Below are 22,087 nucleotides of genomic sequence, written 5' to 3' on the forward strand. Positions count from 1 at the left end.
ACACTACCAGAAGGTGGCCTGCCCCATTTCATTTCCAAGGCTCCTACGTGAAGGTTTAGAACTGCGCAGGAGTCCCTGCTGCACATTCATTTTTTTTTTTTTAAATGAAAAGGAACTCGTTAAATTGCTGAGGTTGACTTTGAATTCGCGATCCTCCTGCCTGGGCCTCCTGAGCCGCTGGCATTACAGGAGCGCGCCATCGCGCCCGGGTAGTTTAAATTTTTTTAAACTAAGAAATTTTTTAAACTGCTTCAAAGCGGGGTGGCAAGGGCGTCTTTTAACGTAAAAGGCCCCACAGTTGTGCACAAAGTGCTCCCATCTGCACAGATTCAGACTCGCTTCCACCCCGACCCTAAAACCCCGAAGGTCACAACAGCGCGCCCTTCCATCTAGTGGTGGAAATGGGGTGCAGTTGCCCGACTGCCTGCTAGTATCCTGCTCCACCACCCCTCGCTGCGCAGCCTGGGCCTGGAACCCGCAAGCCAGACCTTGCTCCGCAGCCAGGTGCGTGCGCTAAGCCGCGGCCGTACTCCGCCATACCCGGCCATACCTGAGCCTTCTCCTTGGAACCCCGCGCAACAGGGGGTGAAGTGGCGCGGCCCGCCGCGGCCGGTCCTGGGTGTGGGTGGCTGGGCAGGGCGGGGAGACCTGGTCCCCCACCGCGGGAGGCTGCTCTCCCCCGAGGATTAGTGCTAACTCGGCGGGGGTTGGGCAGCGCTGTCCCTGGAAGCGACCCCACCGTCCCTACGCAAAGCGTGCGATGTTCGTAGAGAGAATGCAGAAAAGTGACGCGCAAGGTGCTCCTGGCCCCTGAGGACCGAGGTCCCCTGCGACGCGCACGTGGCGCACTCCAGCCGCGCTCAGAGGGCCAAGCCTGGCCGAGGTCCGCGGGTGTAGACGGGCCGTCAGCGCAGCGGCGAGGGTCCCGTGCGGGGCGCGGCCGGGGCGCACGTGCAGCCGCGTGCCGTCGGGTGGCGGCTCGGGTGGGCGGGGCCGGCTGGGAGGCGCCAGCCGGAGGGGAGGGCCCAGCGGGGTGGGCGGCCCGCCGTCCGAGCTGTCCGTCGCGGCGCCGGGACACTCCCGCCGCCTCCACTGTGTCCCTCTGTCCCTGGGAGTGTGGGCAGGGCTGCTGGGGGCTTCCGTGGGCTCAGCCTCTCCCACTTCGGGAGGAAAAAGCAGGGGGAAGCCCCCGGCGCCCGGCGCCTCCGGAGAACCGCGGTCCCCGGAGCTGGAGAGGCGCTGAAGACGAGGCCGGGCGGGGCCCAGGGCGCTGTGACTGTCGCCGTCCGTGTCCGGAGCGGCCGCCCGCGCCCGCCCGCTCGGCGCCCCGGGCCCCCAGCCCCGGGCGTAGGCGCCCCACCCTGCCCGGAGCGGGCGACGGCGGCCAGGGGCGCGCGGGGCATCCGTCACGGGGCCTCGCCGCGGCCTCCAGCTCCCCAGCCTCGGGGAATGCAGTGGCCCCCGACCCCTGGCGCCTCTCGCTGCCTGGGCTGGACCTCCTCGCTCGCGAGCTCCGCGGCCACGACGCTCCTCGGCCGCGCCGGCCGGACCCCCCTCATGGCCGCCAAGTGGTTCAAGGAGTTCCCGCTGAACCTGAAGACCGTGTCCGAGCGCGCCAAGCCCGGGGGCGCGGGCAGCGGCAAGCCGCGCAGGAGCGCCGAGGCCAGCGGTGCGGGGCCCGTTCCCGGCAAGGGCCGCAAGAACTCGGCGGCCGAGCTGGGGGCCGGGAGGGCCGGCGGCGCCCCCAAGGACAGCCGACTGTCCCGGGACAGCCTGCAGGGTCTGATTCAGGCCGCGGCGGGCAAAGGCCGCAAGAACTCCCGGGCCACGGAGGAGGAGCCCCACCGGGGCACGGCCAAGAGCTCGGGCTGCAGCACCTACATCAACAGGCTCATCAAGGTGGACACCCAGGAGAAGAACGGAAAGAGCAGCTACCCCGGCGGCGGCGGCGGCGGCAGCAGCACCAGCACCAGCAGCACCAGCAGCAGCTGCTCCTCTGCGTCCTCTTCACCTTCCTCCCTGGGCCCCGAGCTGGACAAGGGCAAGATGATGAAGCAGCAGGACACGGTAAGAATTCACCCTCCCTTGAGCCACTTCTCAGTGCCAGGGGACCACCATGAGCCCCTGAGCAGGAGGCTTCACACCTAAGAGAAAGGGAGGCCGGACCCCCAAAGTCCGTCCCCCACTCTCGCACTGTGACTCCCGAGCCATCCTTTGAAATCATTCCAGTACATATGAGCCTGGAAAATCCTCGTCCTGGGGCTGGAGAACTTTGCAGAAATGGACTAATGAATGTATTTAGTGTTTGGGGCTTTCTGCTCTTGTTGTCTTGTTTTGGTACCAGGGATTGAAATTCTCAGGGACACTCCACCACTGAGCCACATCCCTGTATTTAGTTTTGTTAGCTTAAAGAGTAATTGAAAGTGGTAAATTGGGCCCCTTTATAGATGTGGTTTATTTTAATTTTGACATCCAGGGCATCTGCAAAGCTAGACTTGTGTATGTCTATCCTAGAGCATAAGGAATGGTCACCTTGTAACTGGGTGGGTGTGGATTTGGAAGCTTCAGGAAATGGGGGGGGGCACCCACTTCTGGGCTGGCTTTGGGATTTCATCGTCCCCTGCAGTTACGCCTAATAAAAGGTTTCTCAAAATTTCAGCAGCCCTGCAAGATGACAGTCCTTCCATTCATTCTGCAGACATTTGCTGTGCAGTAGTCACATAGGATAAGGGACACGGTACTGAAGCTTAAGGGACTATGACAAGGAAATGCCCTTAAGGAAATTACTGAGCAGGAAAGAAGAAGGTACTTCCTGCCTCTGATTCACTGGAGGTTTTCTGGGTGCTGTCCAATGTGGGAAAGTAAGAAAAGGGATGTGGACATGGGAGGGGACTCTGCATTTTTTTTTTAAGTGGTTGATGGGCTTTCTAAAACTTTTTATTTATTTATATGTGGTGCTAAGGATTGAACCCAGTGCCTCACACATGTGAGGCCAGCGCTCCACCGCTGAGCCACAAACCCAGCCCAGACTCGCCATTCTTACAGGAATGAGCTGATTTGGTTGGTTGGTTGGGTTGGGTCATTTCTCTTCCACATGAAAGAGGGAGAAGGAGGGGGGGCCCTCGAATTGAGATCTTGAGACTCATTCAGGCAAGTGCTTCCTGTCATGGGAACTTTAATTTTTTTCTTGTGAGCCTTCAAACATGCTGCGTACCTGGACAGTCAGGAACCTGAAGCACAGACCACGCGGCATGCTCTGGGCACCTGCATTCATTCCTCCATTCAGTTCTGCCCCCAGTCTTCACAGCATGCCCACCCTATGCCAGGCGCCGAGTAGAGAGAACAGAAAGATGGACAGGACCCAGCCCACAGGTTACTGGGTGTCCACCCGACCAGGGACCCAGTATCCCGTCTGTGCCTTGCAGCTGCAGTGCACATGGTGGTGGTCCAGGAGAAGAGACGGAGTGAGGGGTCATCACAGCCCTCCACAGGCTGCTGGCTGTTTCCTGGGCACCGCTTCTGGGGTCTGAGGTTTCTTGGCCATCTCCCCCCGGGTGGAGAACTCTTCTCCTGTCCCCCTCTCCTCCCTCGTTTATCTTCCTGCCAGCTCCAGTGGCTCTTCTCCAGGAACTTTTTGGAGACTGTTTTATATCAGAGGTGGTGGAATAGGTCCAGAGCTGCTTTCCTGAAAAGGGTCACTTGTCACCCAGAATAGAGTCATGGCACACACCTCTCTCTAGGTATCTTCCCTTTTGGAAAGATAACTGTTCTCAGACACAAATACCATCAAAACCATCTGATCTCAGAGAATCAGGCAGCCTGTGAATCGCTGAACCTTGAGCTACTATAACACTGTTCAGCATTATAATTATTATATTATTATAATTATTTCTCTTTCATGAAGTCTGTCTCTTCTAGAACTATTTTAAAATTCCTGAGGGCAAGAAGCAAGTCTTGGGTTCATTTTGACTCCCTCACCATGCCCATCCCCGCGTGCTGGGACTGACTGACTCACTGTGACCAGTGCTCAGCTGACTGGGCTTAGAAGACTCACAACACGGGGTATGTGGTAGACCAGTTAGTCTTTTCTTTTTGTCTTTTTTCCTTTTAGGTAGTGAGGATTGAACCCAGACGTCAGTGGCCCTTTTATTTTGAGACAGGGTTTTGCTAAGTTGCTGAGGCTGGCCTTGAACTTGTGGTCCTCCTTCCTCAGCCTCACAAGTCACTGGAATCACCTGCACCACGGCCCAGGCTCCAGTTCACCTTTTTATATGCTGAGCCGTAGACGCCCTGTATTTCCCACTGCCCACCCCCACCACCCTCTAACTGACAAATGTTTTATCGCTTGGGGAGAGAAAAGAAGGTAAGAGGAATTTCGGGGATAAGTGAAAGAGTGTATAGGAATGGTTGCAAATCAGTTGTATCACCAAGACTAAAAGTAAGTCGTTTGTCCAGCGGAGACACATGGTCAAGTGTGAAAGCTGTCCGGAACCCACGGGAGACTGTGATTCTCTTCAGATCTGCAGGAGATTCCAGGGGCCGTCTTGATGGTATTACCACTTGGTATATGGCCACCTTTAGTGACTGTCGTCTTGTTATTTGATAGGTCATCATTTTGGAAGACTACGCTGACCCTTACGATGCCAAAAGGACAAAGGGTCAGCGGGATGCAGAGAGAGTGGGTGAGAATGACGGTTACATGGAGCCCTATGATGCCCAGCAAATGATAACAGGTTTGTGGCAGGGACAGAAATCTCCCCCTCCCTTGAAGTGTTATAATCTGGTAACCAGAGTCTATGGGGCGGGGAGGGAGAAAGCAATTAAACCAGATCCTGCTGACCTGAAAAAGCAGAAATCAGACTCAGAACTAAAATGTTGCCTCAGGGACCTTCCGAGTTTTAGAATCGGCAGTTTGGTTTTTCTTCTAAGTTTTTCTAATTCTCTGCCGGATGACACTTGGGAGTTCGCCCATCGGCTCAGAGTGTGGTCTTCAATTTTAGGGTTGGTTATGTCTATTTCTTGGCCACAGCTCAAAGCTTTGCCGTCCATAGTGGGAGTTCTAAGTCGGGACCAAGAGACAAATACATACTTAAGGGATTTCCAGTTGTGAAAAGTTGCCAACATGACAGAATCCTCGATATTTGAGTAGATTGTTTTCTACTGAATTGGAGCACAATATCAAATTACTAAGGAATCATCAGCGATCACTGTCACTAACCAGCCATCCCACCTAAAATCAAACCAATTTTTAAGACTGATTTTTTTTTTCAACTGAAAACTGTTGCAGTTGTGAGCTAAGCCAGCCCGCTGTCACTTCTGGTGTCAAGCTTTTCCTTTTTGTCCGCAGTGCTCTTCAGGTGGTATCAACAAGGCTTAATCAAAAGGATGCAGACTACTTATTTGATTTATTTGGAAATTTTAGAGTGAATCACTCGTTCACCTACTCTGTATTGGAAAATGCAGTTTGAGTGTTGACTCAGGGGAGTTGTTCCGGCGTCCTGGGGTTCATGCCTGGGGAAGGAGCCGTCGGTCACCCGTTAGAGACTGTTTGAACAGTTGAGAAGCCCAGGCTGCCTCCGCCAGCTTCCGCGCCGTGAGCAGAGGGTCAGTGGCAGGGCCTGGAAGGGCCGAGACCGGCGCAGAGTGAACGGGGGCTGGCGCAGGAAAGCTCGGCTCCGTTTCCTGCCTCTCTGCTTACAGAGATAAGGCATCCCGTTTGGGGAGGGTGTACCCTGGCCAGGCTGTGACCCTCAGGTCACTGGACTGTGACCCTTAATGAAATCTGTGAATGAGAGGAAGTGAAAATGAACTTAGTCAGAATTTTAAAAAATACCAGCGGCTTGAGAGGAACAGGGAAAGGATCGGCCTTTACATAGGACCGAGGGAAAGGATTCTCTAGAAAGAAAAAGAAGTTCATGCTTAACTTTTTGGTTCACCTTTCTTTGTCTTTGGCTTTTTGTTCTTGCCTTTCTCTTTCACTGGAGTAGGCGGTTGATCTGAACTGTGTCGCCTGGTTATCGGGAGTCCTGCTGATAACAGGGAAAATGCTGTGTTTTAAAAAACTGAACATAGGTTGGTTGATTGGTTTGTTTTAAGTAACCCCCACAGAGAGTTCTATAAGGCAGAGGACTGCAATACTGTCCCTCTTGGTACAGGGTGAAAAAACAAGACGTGAGGGATTCAGACTTTTCTACAATCACAAGACTTTTAAATAAGACACAGAGCAGGAATTAGAACCCAGATCTCCCACTCCAAACCGAGTGGCCTGCCCCCCAACACCACGAGGCGCTCAGGCACCCTTGAAATGGCACGTGCAAAAGCACTGTGAACTTGACCCATGTGTAGGGCATCTCTCCACTCACTAAGAACATTACAGACGTTTAAAGTCAAAATTTTGTGGCACATGTTTGTAATCCCAGCAACTTGGGAGGCTGGGGAAGAAGGATAACAAGTTGGAGGCCAGCCTTAGCAACTTCGCAAGACCCTGGCTCAAAATTTAAAAATAAATAACAAATATCTAAAAAGTCAAAATTGTCCAACATGAAATAATAATAGTTAGCATTTAATATTTGAGTATTACGGTCCAGGTTCTGTCTGAAACAATTTGTGAATAAATTCACTTAAGAATACAAAATTAATATACTCCTTTGGTAAATAAATTCAAATTTGTTAGAAATCTAAATTAGTAGCTTCTTAAACTAGTAATATAAGTATATAGTATTTTGTTCTTAAAAAGCGTTATATTAGCTGGGCGTGGTGGTGCACGCCTGTAATCTCAGCAGCTTGGGAGACTGAGGCAGGAGAATTGCGAGTTCAAAGCCAGCCTCAGCAACTGTGAAGCACTAAAGCAACTCAATGAGACCCTATCTCTAAATAAAATACAAAATAGGGCTGGGGATGTTGAGTGTCCCTTAGTTCAATCCCCGGAACCAATAAAATAAATAAATAAAGCTATTTTTTTAAAAAGCATATAATAGTGATCTTAAAGATTTTTTTATTATTCGTTAAAATATATATCACATATCTTGATCAATGTGGAGAATCTACCTCTTAGTCTACTCATAACACAGCTGGACAGAAAAACAGGAAGTGAGTTTATGGAAGCTAGAAATCAAAGATTTGCTGCTATTTTTTTAACCTTTTACCTTTTTTATTCAATTCCTTGTATGCTTAGTGGTCAAGTCTAAATTTCTGAATTTTTGTTTTTGTTTTTATTTATTTATTTATTTTGCAGTGGTGAGATCAAAACCTGGACTTTATGCATGTTAGGCAAGCACTGTACCACTGACCTATATTCCTGGTCCCAGGCATTACTTTCTACTAATAAAATTTTGGAACATCCTAGCATGTACGAGGCCCTGGGCTCAGTCCCTGGCATTGAAAGAGAGTGTTGGGTTTTGGTTCTTGTCTTTCTCTTTATCTGGAGAAAGAAATTATTGCTGAGATTTATTCAAAGGATTGTTCATAAAAAGATATGACTATGAATACAAGGCAATGTTAACGTAAGGCTGTATTGTTTTTCTGCTAAATTAGCAGGAACATTTTAGCTCAGTACTTCACAGAAATATTCTACATAATTTAGCATTGTGATTTTTAGCCACTCGAGCATTGGATGGGTCTTTAGAAGTTCCCTAAGGTAGCCATTAGTTGGCATGAAAATTCTTTTCAGACTTGGTATCATACAGCTGCAAGTCCAGGCTTACTGGCTGCCAGACTTACCCAATTACCCCACTAAATCCTACAACAACCCTGTAAGATTGGTTCCTTCTACACAGTTGAAGAAACCTAGGTTCAGAAACATGAAGTAACTTGTCCAGATTCCCCAGCCAAGAGGGGACGTACAAGGTCATTCAGCAACCTTTGGTTTTGGCTCTTGAGCACGGGTCAAAGATCATTTTTACATTTTTATTTTTTTTCTCCCCAAATGGTTGGGTGGGTTTGTTTAAATAGACAGTCTAAAGGAGAACTCACTATTGGGGTTTGTAGTTTAAAAACTATCATAGAAAATAAATACACATGGCACATGGGCACTTTTTTTTTTTTTGAAGTGCTGAGGATCAAATGACGGGGACCCACTCATGCTAAGCAAGCACCTGTCACTGTGCTACATAAATCCCCAGCAAAGACATCTTGATTTATCTCTAATTTCCTTGTTAAATGTCAGGGTTTCTGAATTATACTGGCCTTTTTTTTTTCAGATATTTATTTGACAAGAAAATATTAATTTCATATCAAAAGCTTAACGCTAATAAAAGATGTAAGTAAAAAAAGCTGCCTAGGCTGAAATTGTGGTGCATGCCTGTGATCCTAGCAGGATTCAGGAGGCTGAGGCAGGAGGATCACAAGTTTAAAGCCAGCCTCAGCCATTTAGTGAGGCCCTAAGCAACTGAGCAAGATCCTGTCTGAAAAAATAAAAGAGGCTGGGGATTGGGGTTGAGCTGGTTTAGGGGTGGAGCATCCCTCAGTTCAATCCTTGGTATCAAAAAGAAAAGAAAAAAGTTGTGTAATATCCCTGTTTCTGCTTCCAAGAGGAAACAAGAACCCTACGGGGCTTTATGTTTAATGTTTTGGAAAAAATGAAAGGGATTAAGGGGAGACATGTGTTATTTAAAACTGAAATTAATATTTTACTTGAAGTCCTCTGAACATGAAGGTATGGCAGAGAAAGCCTTGGGCTCCGGGCAGGGGTGGTGGCTCACACCTGTAATTCCAGCAACTCTGGAGACTGAGGCGGGAGGGTTCCAAGTTATAGGCCACCTCAGCAACTTAGTGGGACTGTCTCCAATAAAAAATAGGGGTCTAGGGTGTCGCTCAGGGGTAGAGTGCCTCTGGGTTCAGTCCCCAGTACAGAGAGAGGCAGAGAAGCATGAGCTCTTGCGTCTGTAATAAATGGCGCCCACGGACCACCGCGTGACCGTGGCCTCAGTGTGCTCGCTCCCCTGTGAAGGGGACGACACTTCTGTGGTGCGTTCTGGGGCTTCCCTGGGATCTTGCACCATCCTGTACCTGGCATACCCCCAAAATGTGGCCACTGTGTAGACACTGCAGGAAGAATCAAATCCCATTTTTAAAGAAAATTCTGGACAACGTAGAATAATATTAATCGCTAACTGTAAGTAACTTCATTGAAAAAGTTTTCTGCCACGTTTTTAAACACAAATGGCTTCCTTATGGCAGGGAGAACGGGGAGTTCCGAAGGGGGAATCTCGGGCCGTCAGGTTCTACACCCACCAGCTGCCATTTTAGCTGGTGCGGGGCGCCCTCCTCCTCTGCCTGCCGTGTTTATCGGTGGCCCGTCCACTGCACTCTGTTGTCTGCCGCGGTAAATGGCCTCTATCGGGCCAGGGCGTAGCTTCCTCTTGCCATTTCCTCCTTCTCAGGCTTGTTTCCTCTGGAGCCAGCTCTGCACGTCAGGGGCCATTCTCCCTGCAGGAAGGGTCGGCTGCAGCCCCACGATTGTTTCTGTTTCTATGGAGCCTCAGGTTGGGGGCAGCCAGGTGTTGGAGGGGACTGGGAGGTTACTCCCCTGGAAGCGGGAAGGATGCTGTATCCAAACCCCTTTTCCCCTGGTTAAACATTGTTGCCAGAGGTGATGATACTTTGCAGATTCCCCATCCCAAGACCATGCAAAGAAAGGGAGGGTCCGAGCTACATATTTTCCAGCATGTCTCCCAGACCTGGGCACAGGCTATCCCAAACAGGAGTGGGAGGGCCTCCTAGCAAGGAAAAATTCAAACACATGTGTAATAAGGACCCCGGATTCCAATCACCACACCTCATCTGAATGCAGATTTATTGAAATTTCCATGTGAGCTCGACTCGTATCTTGAGGTTGAAATCAAGGGCTTCTCGGGCAGAATTGAAGGCAGCACCTTGTGGAAGGCGTCCCCAGACTCTGCCAGACAGTCTCGACGGAGGCGAAACAACTTGTGATGAGAAACCTACAGTTTCTAAATTCATGCTTTGAATTCCTTTGTGTTTTCTGCTTCCCTTTTCTTAGTTCTTTAGAAAAGTTCTTTTTTTTTTTTTTAAATGCCAGCCTTATCGTAATTGAACCAAGAACAGAATATGTTTTGTTTCTTGTTCCATATCTCCATCGAGAATAGGCAATGAAGAAAAAAAAAGAGGCTGTGGGATTGAGAGTTGGTGGCCTGGGACAGGAGATGCCGCTCTGGCCTCAGCCCCAGCCCCTGACCCGCCTTGGGGACATTCACGGCATCGTGTTCTGATGCGGAGAGTACCCTAGGCTTCGTTAGGACCCCCCGACTCCTAGGATGTCCCCCAGACCAAGGACACTGGACCTCCGGAGGCGGGACCCAGGCAGCAGGCAGTGCTCCCGCTCACCCCGGTGATTCCAGTGACCTAGAACGGCGACTGCACCGCAGCCTGGAAACAGTCCTGATTTTATCCTCGTTCCCCCATCTGTGGCCCCTCGTTGTTATAGAAGTCCTAGTGAGTCAGTGACCGGCCCCCAGAGAGCAGGACGTGACTGTTAGAGGGGAAAGTCCTAACTCCTTCATTCCCACAGCACGACCTTCGACCCAACCTTCTCTCAGTCTCTTGCTGCTCAGCCCACCCAGCATTCTCACCTCCTGCTGGCTCCTCCTCCTCCAGACGCCCTTAACTGGAGGAGCTCTGCCTCGGCCCTGGCAGTCTTCCTCCCTCACTCCCTGACACGTACCTGCAGAGCCACGTCCATAGTCACCTCCTGGAGAAGCTCTGGAGCCCCCTCCCACCCATCCACTCACTGTGTGGCACAGCTGCGTGTCCTGCCTCGTAAACAAGCTGTGGGGGTCTCCGCCCAGCCCACCAGACTGGACGCATAGACACCTAGGGCTGGCCCAGCGGTGGCACCTGACCAACTCTGGGAGGCCTGAGAGGAGCAGTGGGCAGGAAAGTCTTCTCCAGGAGGAGGAGGGGCTGATGTCGAGGCCACCAAGGTGCCAGACCTCGGTGGGTGAAAGACAGGGTCACGTGCAGGCCGTTGCCGAAGCTCCATTTGGTTAGAGGAATTGGAGCGCGGGGGGGGGGGGGGGGGGGGGGGGGGTTGGAGAGGGAGAGGTGAGCTGGTCGTGGGCTGCCTCCACGCCCCACTGGGATTTGCACTTTGAAGGTAGATAGTTGAGAGCGCACGAGGGGCTCCGTGAGGAGATGAGGCTCTGTGTGCGACGGTGACCAGGTAGACAGCAGGCTGAAGGCCTCCTGGTGGGTATTTACGAGAGCCACAGCCTGGTGCTTCCGTAGTGGTCCACACTCTGGTCATCTCCAGCCGACCCCCAAGGCTCCTGGACCCCAGCTGGTAAACACAGCCGGTCCCACCCCACGGTAACTGGTGGTCAGTTGGTGGACAGCAGGGGTTCGCCAGCCATTCTATGCCTCAGTTCAGTACGTGCCTTGGGACTTGCGCTGGCCTGTGTTCGAGGTCAGCCTTCCCGCTCAGCCTCCCTCCCGTCTGGTCTCGGGGCCTTCCGACTTTCCCCGACTCCCCCGTGGAAACCAGCCCCACGGTGCCCACTCCATACCCTCACTCTGGCAGCCTCCTCCGCTGGAAAGGACCTTTCATATCAAAGTCAACTCTCTTCCATTTCTCTTCCACTTGGAGTCAGTCCAGGTGGAGTGGCTGAGAGTAGGACTTCCGAAGCCCAGCCTCCGGCTTATTGGTTTGCACAATCTCCTTAACCTCTTTGTGCTTCAGTTCTCTCTTTTCTAATAATGGAGAAATAACAGCGCCCATCTCATAGAGCGGCGGTGGGAATCACAACCCTCCTGGAATAGCGCTGAACACACAGGGAGCCATTGACGAGTGTCGGCTCTTGAGTAATTATTGCTTTTCCCTCTCACACCTCTTTTACTTTGATTTATCCTGCAATTATTAGCCTGATGCATATTTTATGTAAATGTGCCTGGCTTCCCCACTATATTAGACTGAGTGGAAGAACTTTGACTAGTGCACGCAAATAGCTTCTCTGGGCGTGTTTGGAGCGGTACTTTGGATGTCATCAACGTCAGCCCATTTTTATTAAAATAATTTGATCTGGGGCTGGGGCTCTAGCTCAGTGGCTGAGCACTGCCTGGCATGCAGGAGGCCCTGGGTTCTGGGCTTCCTGACAAGATGTCAACGCTGAAGGTGACAAGAAAGTCACACAGGATCAGGACGTCACACAGGTGTCCCCGAGGGCACTGCGTACTCATTGGAGGAGCACCCTGGAGGGCCACTTCTTATTCTTTGGAGGGGCACCTGGAGGCTGCCTGACTTCTGATGTCGTCCCTCCTCTAATGACTTGGTCCCGTTACCCGGCTCAGGTGAGGAAGGGAGGAAGTAGGGACACCTGCTTTGGCAGTCGTAGCACAGCTGGGAGGTGATGGGCCCCTTTAGGAACAATCCTGGAGTTATCCAGCCTCCACCAGGAAAGACAGAGGTCACGGGTCAGCCTCTGCCCCCTCGTCCCCCCCCACCCCCAGTGGCACCTTTTCCTTCAAGTTTTGCTGTGACGTGTGTTTTTCAGAAATCAGACGCCGGGGCTCCAAGGACCCCCTGGTGAAGGCTCTCCAGCTTCTGGACAGCCCCGGGGAGCCCGGCGAGACCGGCGCCAAGTCCGAGCCGCTGGCCAAGAGGCGCAGCTCCAAGGACCTCCCGGGGAGGCCGCCGCAGCTCTACGACACCCCCTACGAGCCCACCGAGGGCCAGCGGGCAGAGGGGAGGGCGCGGCCCGGGGACAGCAGGCTGCCCGAGGACGACGAGAGGCCGGCGGCTGAGTACGAGCAGCCCTGGGAGTGGAAGAGGGAGCAGATCGTGCGCGCCCTTTCGGGTGAGGGCAGCAGGCCTCGGCCTCCCTAAAACGCATTTCCTTTTTAAAAATTGACACATCGTTGTGCAGAATTATCGAGTAAAGTTCCGATACATGTATGCATTGCAGCAAATGGTCAAGTCAGGGAAATTAACGTGCCCACCGCTCGGTCCAGTTATCACCGCCCAAGTGTGCACTTGGTGCCATCTAAAACACCCTCTGCCACCCCAGCGGCCGGGGAGGCTGAGGCAGGAGGATCGCAAGCTCAAAGCCAGCTCAGCTACGTAGGGAGGCCCTAAGCAATCCTGTCTCAAAGAATGAAAAGGGCTGGGGATGTGGCTCGGTGGCCAAAGTACCACCGGGCTCAATCCCCAATACCAAAATACTACTACTGCTACTACTACTAATAATAATAATAAAAACACCTCCGAAGTCCGGGGAAGAACAGTGGTTAGGAGAGTCTGGGGAGGGGAGGGGATGGGATGGGCAAGGAGGAGTAAGGAGAGAGATCCGCCAGTGGGACAGAGTCACAGATAGGAGTGTTGTGTTCTGATGATCCAGCTCACAGCAGGGTGAGGATACTGATAATCACATGTATTTCAAAATACCTAAAAGGGTTTTTTTTTTTAATTTCCCTAGTTATAGATGGACAAAATATCTTTATTTATTTATTTATTATGTGGCGCTGAGGACCGAACCCAGGGCTTCACGCATGCAAGGCGAGGCACTCTACCACTGAGCTACAACCCCAGCCCAAGAGAGGGTTTTTAACGTCACGCTGTGCCTTGTCTTGTTGGATTGTCTGTTCTTCCTTTTGCTCTCCCCCTCCATCTCTCCTCTCCTCTCCTCTCCTCTCTTCTCTCTGTCTCTTCTTTCCTGGAGATGGAACCTCCGTGGGCACCCCACTGCTGAGCTACATCCCAGACCTTTTGATTTTCCAAGACAAGGTCTGGCCTCGGGTTTGGTCCTCCCGCCGCAGCCTCGAGCGCGGCGGGGATTATAGGCAGGGGCTGTCATGCTCGGCTCTATTTTCTCCCCATTCCTTACTGCAAGTTTCCTTTTTTCCAAGGAATTTGAGATAGATAGGGATCTAAGAATCCGGCTCCAGTGGAAAGCCCAGGACTGAAGTTGTGCCCTTAATGTTGCATTCCCCCCTCCCCCCCCCCAGTACCTTTCTTTTCTTTCCTCTGTGTGCAGCTGCTTTGGAAGTGCTTATCACAACTGTCGTTTATTTCTCCCACTGAAACTGTCAGATTGGGAGCAGGTCCTTCACTCTCCCATGGAGCTGTTCTTAAGCCTGTTAAATCCTTGGTTATAGTGGAACGTGAGGGTGCTCCCTTTGTGATCCCAGCCACGCGGGAGGCTGCGGCGAGGAGGAGCCAAGTCTGAAGCCAGCTTGGGCAACTTAGGCCCTGTCTCAAACTAAGATAGTAAGAAAGCAGCTGAGAGCGTGGCACAGGGGTAGAGCGTTGGCCCAGCGTGTGTGAAGACCAGAGCTCAGTCCCCAGCGCTGCCCCCCACAGTAGACGCCAGTGGAAAAGTGAATAGAGAGCGTATTTGATATGTAATTGGAGAGCATATTTGATAGCCAACCTTTGAGTCGATTTCGGTGTGATTTTGACCTTGTTTTCAGCAGATCTGCAGGGGTACCTGCTGCCTCTCAGCCCCAGTGCTCTCTGTCTTCTCTCCAGTCTCCCTGTCACAGCATCTTCGACATATGGTTGGTGGTGTTGTTTCTGGGTTGACTTCTTTTTTTTTAAGAGAGAGAGAGAATTTTTTAATATTTATTTTTCAGTTCTCGGCGGACACAACATCTTTATTTGTATGTGGTGCTGAGGATCGGACCCAGCACCCCGTGCATGCCAGGCGAGCGCACTACCGCTTGAGCCACATGCCCAGCCCTGGGTTGACTTCTGTTCATATTTTATTATTAAAACTGTGTTTTGGTACCGGGGACTGGACCCAGTGTGTTAACCACGGAGCCACGTCCCCAGCCCCTTATCCATCTAGGCATCTATTTTAATTCTGAGGCAGGGTCTCGCTGGGTTGCCGAGGCCGGCCTCGAGCGGGCATTCTGTGTCACTGGGCTCACGGGCGTGCACCCCTGTTCCTGGCTGGCTCGTCTGTCTTCATGGAGTGCTACACTCTGACAAGCAATGTGCATATAACTGGGTTTAATCTTTCTTTTCTTTCTTTCTTTTTTTTGGGGGGGGAAGTCCTGGGGATTGAACCCAGGGGTGCCTCATCCCCAGCCCTTTTTATTTTGAGACAAGCTCTTGCTGCGTTGCTTCGGGCCCTGCCTTGAACTTGTGATCTCCTGTCTCAGCTGCCCGAGTCCCTGGGTGGGTCACAGGCACCCACCACCGGACCTGGTTAGCCTTTTTTTTTTTCCTGAAAATACTGAAACTTGGAGTTCTTTAAAAGTCCATGCTGAAGCCTGTTGGCTCCCTGTCATACTCTGAAGTTCTCGGATGCTGATCAGTATCTTAGAGAAGAGTGGCCGTCTGTCCGCGGGATGCTGGCAGCGATCGTGGGTAGCAGAGGCAGCGGGGCTCGGCTCTCCGGGTCGTTTTGCAGCATGTTAGAGTCTGTGTTAAGGAGAAAATGCCTCTTCCCCAGCTAAGGCAGGCCGGGGGCGGGGTGCGTTTTTCCTTTGAAGTCGGCCTGCCCCCTCTGCTGTCTCGGGTGGTAAATGGACTCTTCCTTCCAGTCCAGTTTGAAGGGTCTGAGCGGCCTTCCGTCAAGGAGGAGGCCGTGAGGCAGCATCACCGGCAGAAGAGCTGGACCCAGAAAATCCTGAAGCCAGCCCTGTCTGACCACAGCGACGGGGAAAAGGTGGACCCAGGCCTGCCCCTGGAGAAGCAGCCGTGAGTGTCCTTCACTGACCCCGAGATAAGCAAGGCGGCGGGTACTGACCCCTCACCTGGCTCTTTGTTGGTGAACACCTGTCGGAGGGGGGCCTGTCCATGAAACCCATCTTGGGAGCTCGGTGCATTGTGCAGATTGGACAGTGCATTGTATCCCAAGCACCTGGTTTTACAGCGCATTCTCCTTACACTGGGGGGACTTCTGGATGACACTAGCCCTGTTGACCCTCCCTGACAGGGTTGGTGGGACCCTCAAGTCTGCCTTCTGTCTCTCCTGAGAGAGAGAGAGCCCGCCTGGATCTGCACTTTGATGCTCACAGCACTTTCCGTCTTCCGTCTCCCTCTTTTCAGCTGGTATCATGGTGCCATCACCCGGGCGGAGGCTGAGAGTCGACTACAGCCCTGCAGAGAAGCTGGGTACCTGGTTCGCAACAGTGAGTCGGGGAACAGCAGGTACTCCATTGCACTGAAGTGAGTATTCGGCTTCGTGGGCCTCCCTGCCTCAGGGGAGGGTACACCTACCACGGGGAGATCACCAACCCAAGATACGTAGCTTAGCAGGGCGCAGTGGTGCGTGCCTGAATCCCGGCAACCGGGGAGGCTGAGGCAGGAGGATTGCAAGTTCAAGACCGGCCTCAGCAACCTTAGTGAGAATCTCAGCAACTTAGCAAGACCATCTCAAAAAAAAAAAAAAAAAGAGAGACTGGGAATGTAACTCAGTGGTTAAAAAAAAATCCCTGAGTTTAATCCCTAGGGCTAAAACGTATATATATATAAATACACATAATGCATATGTATTTGTATGTTATATATAATATATATTTATACATGTATAATTTGAAGGTGGTTCACAGGAGTGTATCTAGAGAAAACAAGATGCATTTAATTAAACAACTGAAAGTCAAACACTATCTGAATGCAGAATTGGTGTTGGGTGAAGGCTCCAATATCTATTAGGAGAGTGAGGGTCCTGTTTCATGATCTTTGTACCTGAGTCAGTTTTTACCCTTCATCGCCTCATCCGGACTAGGACCTCTCTCAATAGAGAAATAATTCCTGGTAAAAAGAAAAATTTCTAGCGGGATAGTTCAGTCACTCTTTCATTCCCAACAGTTAGGGGACTTTCATAAATCGGATCCCTTGATTGTCAAAATGCCAGCTTCGGTTTTGATACCAGTCTCCTCTGGTGAATTGGGAAATGCTGACTTGCCCATTACACCCTCTGTCTAATTGTGCTCAGAAAATTCACTGTGCCTGGTAGGGCTGCTGGAGGGTGTCACGGAAATTCTCGTTGCACGGTGAGTTCAGCGGCGCTATATTGGAGGATCATTGTCAAGAGCCCTAACAGCATTTCCTTCCTGAGGAAGCTGAGCCCCTGCAGCTGGAACAATCAGACTGCAGGGGGAGCGAGGGGGAGGGGCCGCGGGCAGCCGGGCGCAGAAAACGGGGTAGGCCACCAGATACACAATACCAGGAATAGCCCCGCGCGGTTCCTGAAGTTGGGTTAAACCTGTGAGCCTTCAGTGCCAGCTGTCACTGCATAGAACCAGGAATGGTCTTCCCACATCACTGGGGGGGCATGGAAATGGTTTTCATCCTTCTTCTCATTATTATGAATGTGTTCTTTGGGGGAGGGAAGAAAGAAGAAGCCTGCCGTGAGTTCTTTTAGCGGCAGTGAGGAAGGTGAGCTGCCACCTTGCACTTCAGCCCACCGGGCTTGCACTTAAGCTCTAGTTGTGCAAGTTGGGGGCTTTTTTTTTTTTTTTGTCCAGTGTCCAGTGTGTAAGAAGGATGAACAACCCAAGGATGACGTGCCCCTAGGCTGCAGTACCTCCCCAGCGCTCCCGGAGCGTCTAAGGCATTTCTGTTTGTGCAGAGCAGGTCCAGGAGTGGAAGAGGATCCCCCCGGGGATTGTGGGCTGTGGGGAGAGACTCTCTGCTCACTCGTTCATGTCTCCTCCTTGACTTTTGTTTTGCTCCAGGACGAGTCAGGGATGTGTCCACATCATAGTGGCTCAGACCAAAGACAACAAGTACACGCTGGACCAGACGAGCGCTGTGTTCGACAGCATCCCTGAGGTGGTGCACTACTACTCCAACGAGAAGCTGCCTTTCAAGGGGGCAGAGCACATGACCCTGCTCTACCCTGTGCACAGCAAGCTTCACTAAGTTTCAGCCAACACTGAGCCCAGGAGGCCACCAGCGCCTAAGAGCATCTCAGTGGACAAGGCTGGACTGCTCCCCACACTAGTGCAGAGTGGGACTCACCCCTAAAAGTCAGAAAGTCTGCGATCTTGAATCCATGGCTGAGCAGCTGTACAATAAGAAACCATCCTTCACCTGTCGCCTCCTCCTCCGAAGTAGGAGGTTCTGTTTGGGGGTGACCCTCAGGAAAGGTAAGTCTAGAGTTCAGGGGCACAGAAGGTCTCCAGCAATGTGCGAGTTGTTCCCTGGGATATCTCTAGACACACCGACAGCGCACACCCCGCTCGGCCTTCACCTGGGATCACGCGGACTGGAAGAGCATTCAGTGTCGCGCCCCTTAGCAGGGGACTTGGATGGACAGTGGGAAATGTGAACCATGGGCAAGAAGTTGTCTTTCTCCTTCCAGTGTCCCGAGTCAGCTCTCTGTTCCTGCAGATCACCATGCTAAGGTGTGGCAAAAGGATTATTTTGTTGGTTGGCTTTTCTAAGAAAAATTGGTCTTTTCTCATTTTCTGTGGACCTTCTTTTGAATAATTTTCCAGGAATCCAATAATATAAGCATAAATGGGCAAGAAGATGCCCCAGATTTAGGAATCACCAGTAAAATTAAGCATTGGCATCATTATCATAATTCTGGATTACAGAGTAAAATATACCACAAAGATTTCCTTTCGGATTTTTAAAAATCTACGAAGCTCAACAGCCATTTCCTATTGGATGATTATGTAAAACCTCAGATATCTTTTGTTTTGTCTTTGTGCATTTTAGTTCCCATGGAATCATCTTTAAGTTTGTCTCTAAAATTAGAATTGCTTCGTATTTTTAGTAAATTTTTTTTTTCAAAAACAATTTTGAGATCTGATTGTATGAACTGGGTCTCTAGAGTCTGCAAAGATTCTCTTTCTGTACAAAGCAAGCCTGTCCACTCCGGATACAAGTATTTTAAAGCCAGGTGCTGTGATGCACACCTGTGATCCCGGTGACTGGGGAGGCCGAGGCAGGAGGATCACAAGTTCAGGGCCAGCTTCTGCAAATTAGCAAGGCCCTAAGCAACTTTTTTTGAGACCCTGTCTAAAAATAAAAAATAAGAAGGGCTGGGGATGTAGCTCAGTGGTAAAGCACTCTAGGTTCAATTCCCAGTACAAAAAGAACAAAAAAATGTAAAGACTCCAATCAGGTGTGGAGGTACACACTTCTAATCCCAGCTGTAGGGAAGCTGAGGCAGAAGGATCACAAGTTAGAGACCAGCCTCAGCAACTTAGTGAGATTCTGTCTTAAAAATAAAAAAGACTGGAAATAACGTAGCCCAGTGATAGACTGTTCACCCAGCATGCACAAGGCCCTGGGTTTGATTCCTAGCACTACACCAAAAAAAACACCACCAACACCAAAAAAAAACCTTTGAGATCGTCCCTAATTACTATTCCTTAATACATTGAATTAATAGTCATAGTATTGTTATCTTTATGATTTACCATGAATTTATATTGCCTATTTATTGAGGGTGAGAAATCCCTGGTGGGTGGCTCTGGAATCAGAACTGAACCAATGTCTGCCTTCTGGGGTTCATAACCTGATTCTCAGAGCTGGTCCAGATGAGATGTGCTGACCACCATCGACGAAAAGTCAACTTTTGTAGCTTATTTCAAATACACAAAAAAAATGTTGATTTGGGTAATTTTCAGGAGAGCATAACTTTCCAGTTATTAGCTATCATGGTGGGGGGCACCCACTTCTGGGCTGCCTTTGGGATTTCATTATCAGCACATTTTTTGCTTTTTAAGTTTTGATCTAAGTCTAAGAGTTGTGAAGGATGTGAGATCTTCAAAATGTTTTGTTGTATAAGTCTTGATAGATTCGCTGGGGGCGAGGTACCGAGGATCAAACCCAGGGGCACTTACCACTGAACCACGTCCCCAGCCCTTTTTATTTTTTGAGACAGGGTCTTACTGAGATGCTTAGGGCCTCACTAATTTGCTAAGACTAGCCTCAACCTTGTGATCCTCCTGCCTCAGCCCCCTGAGTCACTGGGATTACAGACCTGCGCCACCACGCCCGGCATTGATAGAAGTTTTTAAGTGTGTACTGGTTCATGTACTATATCTTTAGTACAAGTTTTTTTTTTTTTTTAATTTTCAGCATCCATAGTTCCGATTCCATTCAACAAATATTTATTATTTTCTATATGCACATTATTCATTGTGTTAAACTTATTTTTAGGTATACATGCTAGTGATGAAACCTTGTTTTTTTTTTTTTTGCTAACCTTATTCTACAGAGGAAATACAACAATTATCTTCACTTTAATAAATGCTAAAAGCTTTATAAATTTTTTTCCTTTGTGCATTAAATGATTTTTGGCCCATACCCAGCAACTGTGATGAATGTATAATGAAACAACCTTTGGAAAGTAGGCCTGATGCATGAAGTATTTATTGAGCTTTCATCGTATACCTAGGATTGTGCTTCCTCTACGTGATTTTTGCTGTGACGGTGACGCTCTTCTCTTTATATAATTAAAAGTGGAGGAGGCTGGGAGTTTATATATAGTCCACTTGCCTTACAACCGCACAGGAAGTTAATATAAGCAGAAATAGAGTAAGTTAGTGGAAGCCTGGTGAAGCCGGTGTTAAGCTACTGTTTTCTGCTCAGATTGTGACACAAGCTGACAAAAGCCAGGGAATTCGCAGCTGGGTGGTGGCATAGAGGGCCATATGTTCTAAAAACAGTCAGACCCAGCAGGGAGACCCTAGTGGCTTCCTTGTTAAGCCTCCTGGGCCAGCTGATCTGAAACTCTGTGACACGTTCTCTGGGCTCCGAACCGTTGGGCTTTTTATCAGTTTATCTCCACACAAGTATTTTTCTGCAATCTCCAGAGAGAATATTCTCTGGCAAAATATTGTCTTATGCCAGCATGTGTAGGGCTGTGTCGGTTCTCCCTCCTTTATCACAACTTCTTTCCAAAACTCGCTCCGCTCCAGAGTCCTGAGTCACGCGCAGCTGCTCAGTCTCGCCCCTGGGAGGGCAGAGGGCCGCCGGGTGCGCCGTGAGCACCTGTGGCCCAGCCACTCGGGAGGCTGAGGCAGGAGCATTGCTTGAGCCCAGAAGTTCAAACCCAGCCTGGGCAAGGTAGCAAGACCCCTGCTCAGTTTCCTTCGATTCCACAGCCCTTTCCATCAGGATGGATTTCTTACATTTAGGTAACATGAGAATAAAATAATGGAGAAGGTTCCATATGTATACAAAAGGGCGAGTATTGACAAGTCCATTCTCTAAGGGGGCAGAAGTGTTTTAAGTTATTCATGGTGCTTTCATAAGAGGCGGATGTAGAAAACCCTTCATTCTTCACTGTTTAAAGCCCACTTTATTGAAATGGTGTTCCTTTATTGACCTCTGCTGCAGGACAGGGAGGTGGGAAGATAATGTACAGAGAAAGCCAGATATTTGGGGGGGCAGATGGGAAATAGTCCTAATTTGGGAACTGGATTATTTTACAGTGTTATTACTCTGTTATTGGCTCTTGGTATTGGGTACATCTTAACCTTTAATTCAGAACAACAACTACGAGACATTCTTTAGTTGCTTGTTCCACTCTATTAAAATGCCATTTTTTTTTTTTTGAGAAGTCAGGGATAATGCCTTGGATTTCCATTATTCTAGGAGGAAGAAACCCACTGAGTGATATGTCCAGATTTCATTTCTCCTGTGCATGCTTTTGATGTTAGCAGGGTTTCGTTGATACCTTCCCCAGTGATCTCTCATCCATTGTTGTCTCTTTTTTATTTTCCATAACCAGCACTAGCGAGGCCCTGTGTTCTCTTTACGCTCACTCTTTATTCTCATTTCCCATCTTTGCCCTCCAGTCACTGACTTGGAGACGCCTGGCCTGCTGTGACAGCCTCCAGGTCTGGCCTTGTGTATTGATGGTGTTTTACTGCCATCTAATGGAAGGAGCTCAGACTGCAGCTGGGAGAAGAAGCTGTGCGTGGAAGGGTGGAATTTTCTAAAGGATTTCTGATACAGTCCCCCTAAAAGAAAATTAATAATAATAATAATGTTTCAGTTGCCCCCCCCTAAAATATAACCTTTCCTGTGGCAAATGTGCTTTGAAACTTCATATAACTACCATCACGAGGTCCCTGGATTCCAACTAGGTCGTGTAGTTTAGAATCTTAAGAGTATTTTAATGAATAAATTGGCAGCAGATCATTGAGTCAGGCATCACAT

The 22,087-nt window shown here is 50.1% G+C and overlaps 1 protein-coding gene across 3 annotated transcripts; it reads left to right on the top strand.

Moving 5' to 3' along the window:
- Positions 1–1,049: 1,049 nt before the first annotated feature.
- On the top strand, positions 1,050–20,826 carry She (Src homology 2 domain containing E). Of its 3 annotated transcripts, none has more exons than XM_078027484.1 (6): positions 1,052–2,067; positions 4,607–4,733; positions 12,507–12,809; positions 15,499–15,655; positions 16,007–16,108; positions 17,638–20,826. In XM_078027484.1, exons 1-6 carry the CDS (start codon positions 1,450–1,452, stop codon positions 17,822–17,824), a joined length of 1,494 nt encoding a protein of 497 aa, XP_077883610.1. In that variant the 5' UTR covers positions 1,052–1,449; the 3' UTR covers positions 17,825–20,826. The 3 variants fall into 3 exon arrangements, with proteins under 3 accessions (XP_077883611.1, XP_077883610.1, XP_077883609.1); XM_078027483.1 differs by having other exon boundaries at positions 1,053–2,067; positions 16,007–16,126; XM_078027485.1 differs by lacking the exons at positions 15,499–15,655; positions 17,638–20,826 and having other exon boundaries at positions 1,050–2,067; positions 16,007–16,125.
- Positions 20,827–22,087: the final 1,261 nt, after the last annotated feature.

The sequence above is a fragment of the Ictidomys tridecemlineatus genome, chromosome 11 (assembly GCF_052094955.1).
Source record: "Ictidomys tridecemlineatus isolate mIctTri1 chromosome 11, mIctTri1.hap1, whole genome shotgun sequence".
NCBI classification, from domain to species: Eukaryota; Metazoa; Chordata; class Mammalia; order Rodentia; family Sciuridae; genus Ictidomys; species Ictidomys tridecemlineatus.

Excerpts from the sequence above, each read along its gene's own strand:
- She (XM_078027483.1), top strand. The coding sequence starts at position 1,450 with ATGCAGTGGCCCCCGACCCCTGGCGCCTCTCGCTGCCTGGGCTGGACC. Across the intron at positions 4,734-12,506 it reads TGCCCAGCAAATGATAACAG|AAATCAGACGCCGGGGCTCC; the intron begins GTTTGTGGCAGG and ends TGTGTTTTTCAG. Across the intron at positions 16,127-17,637 it reads AGGTACTCCATTGCACTGAA|GACGAGTCAGGGATGTGTCC; the intron begins GTGAGTATTCGG and ends GTTTTGCTCCAG.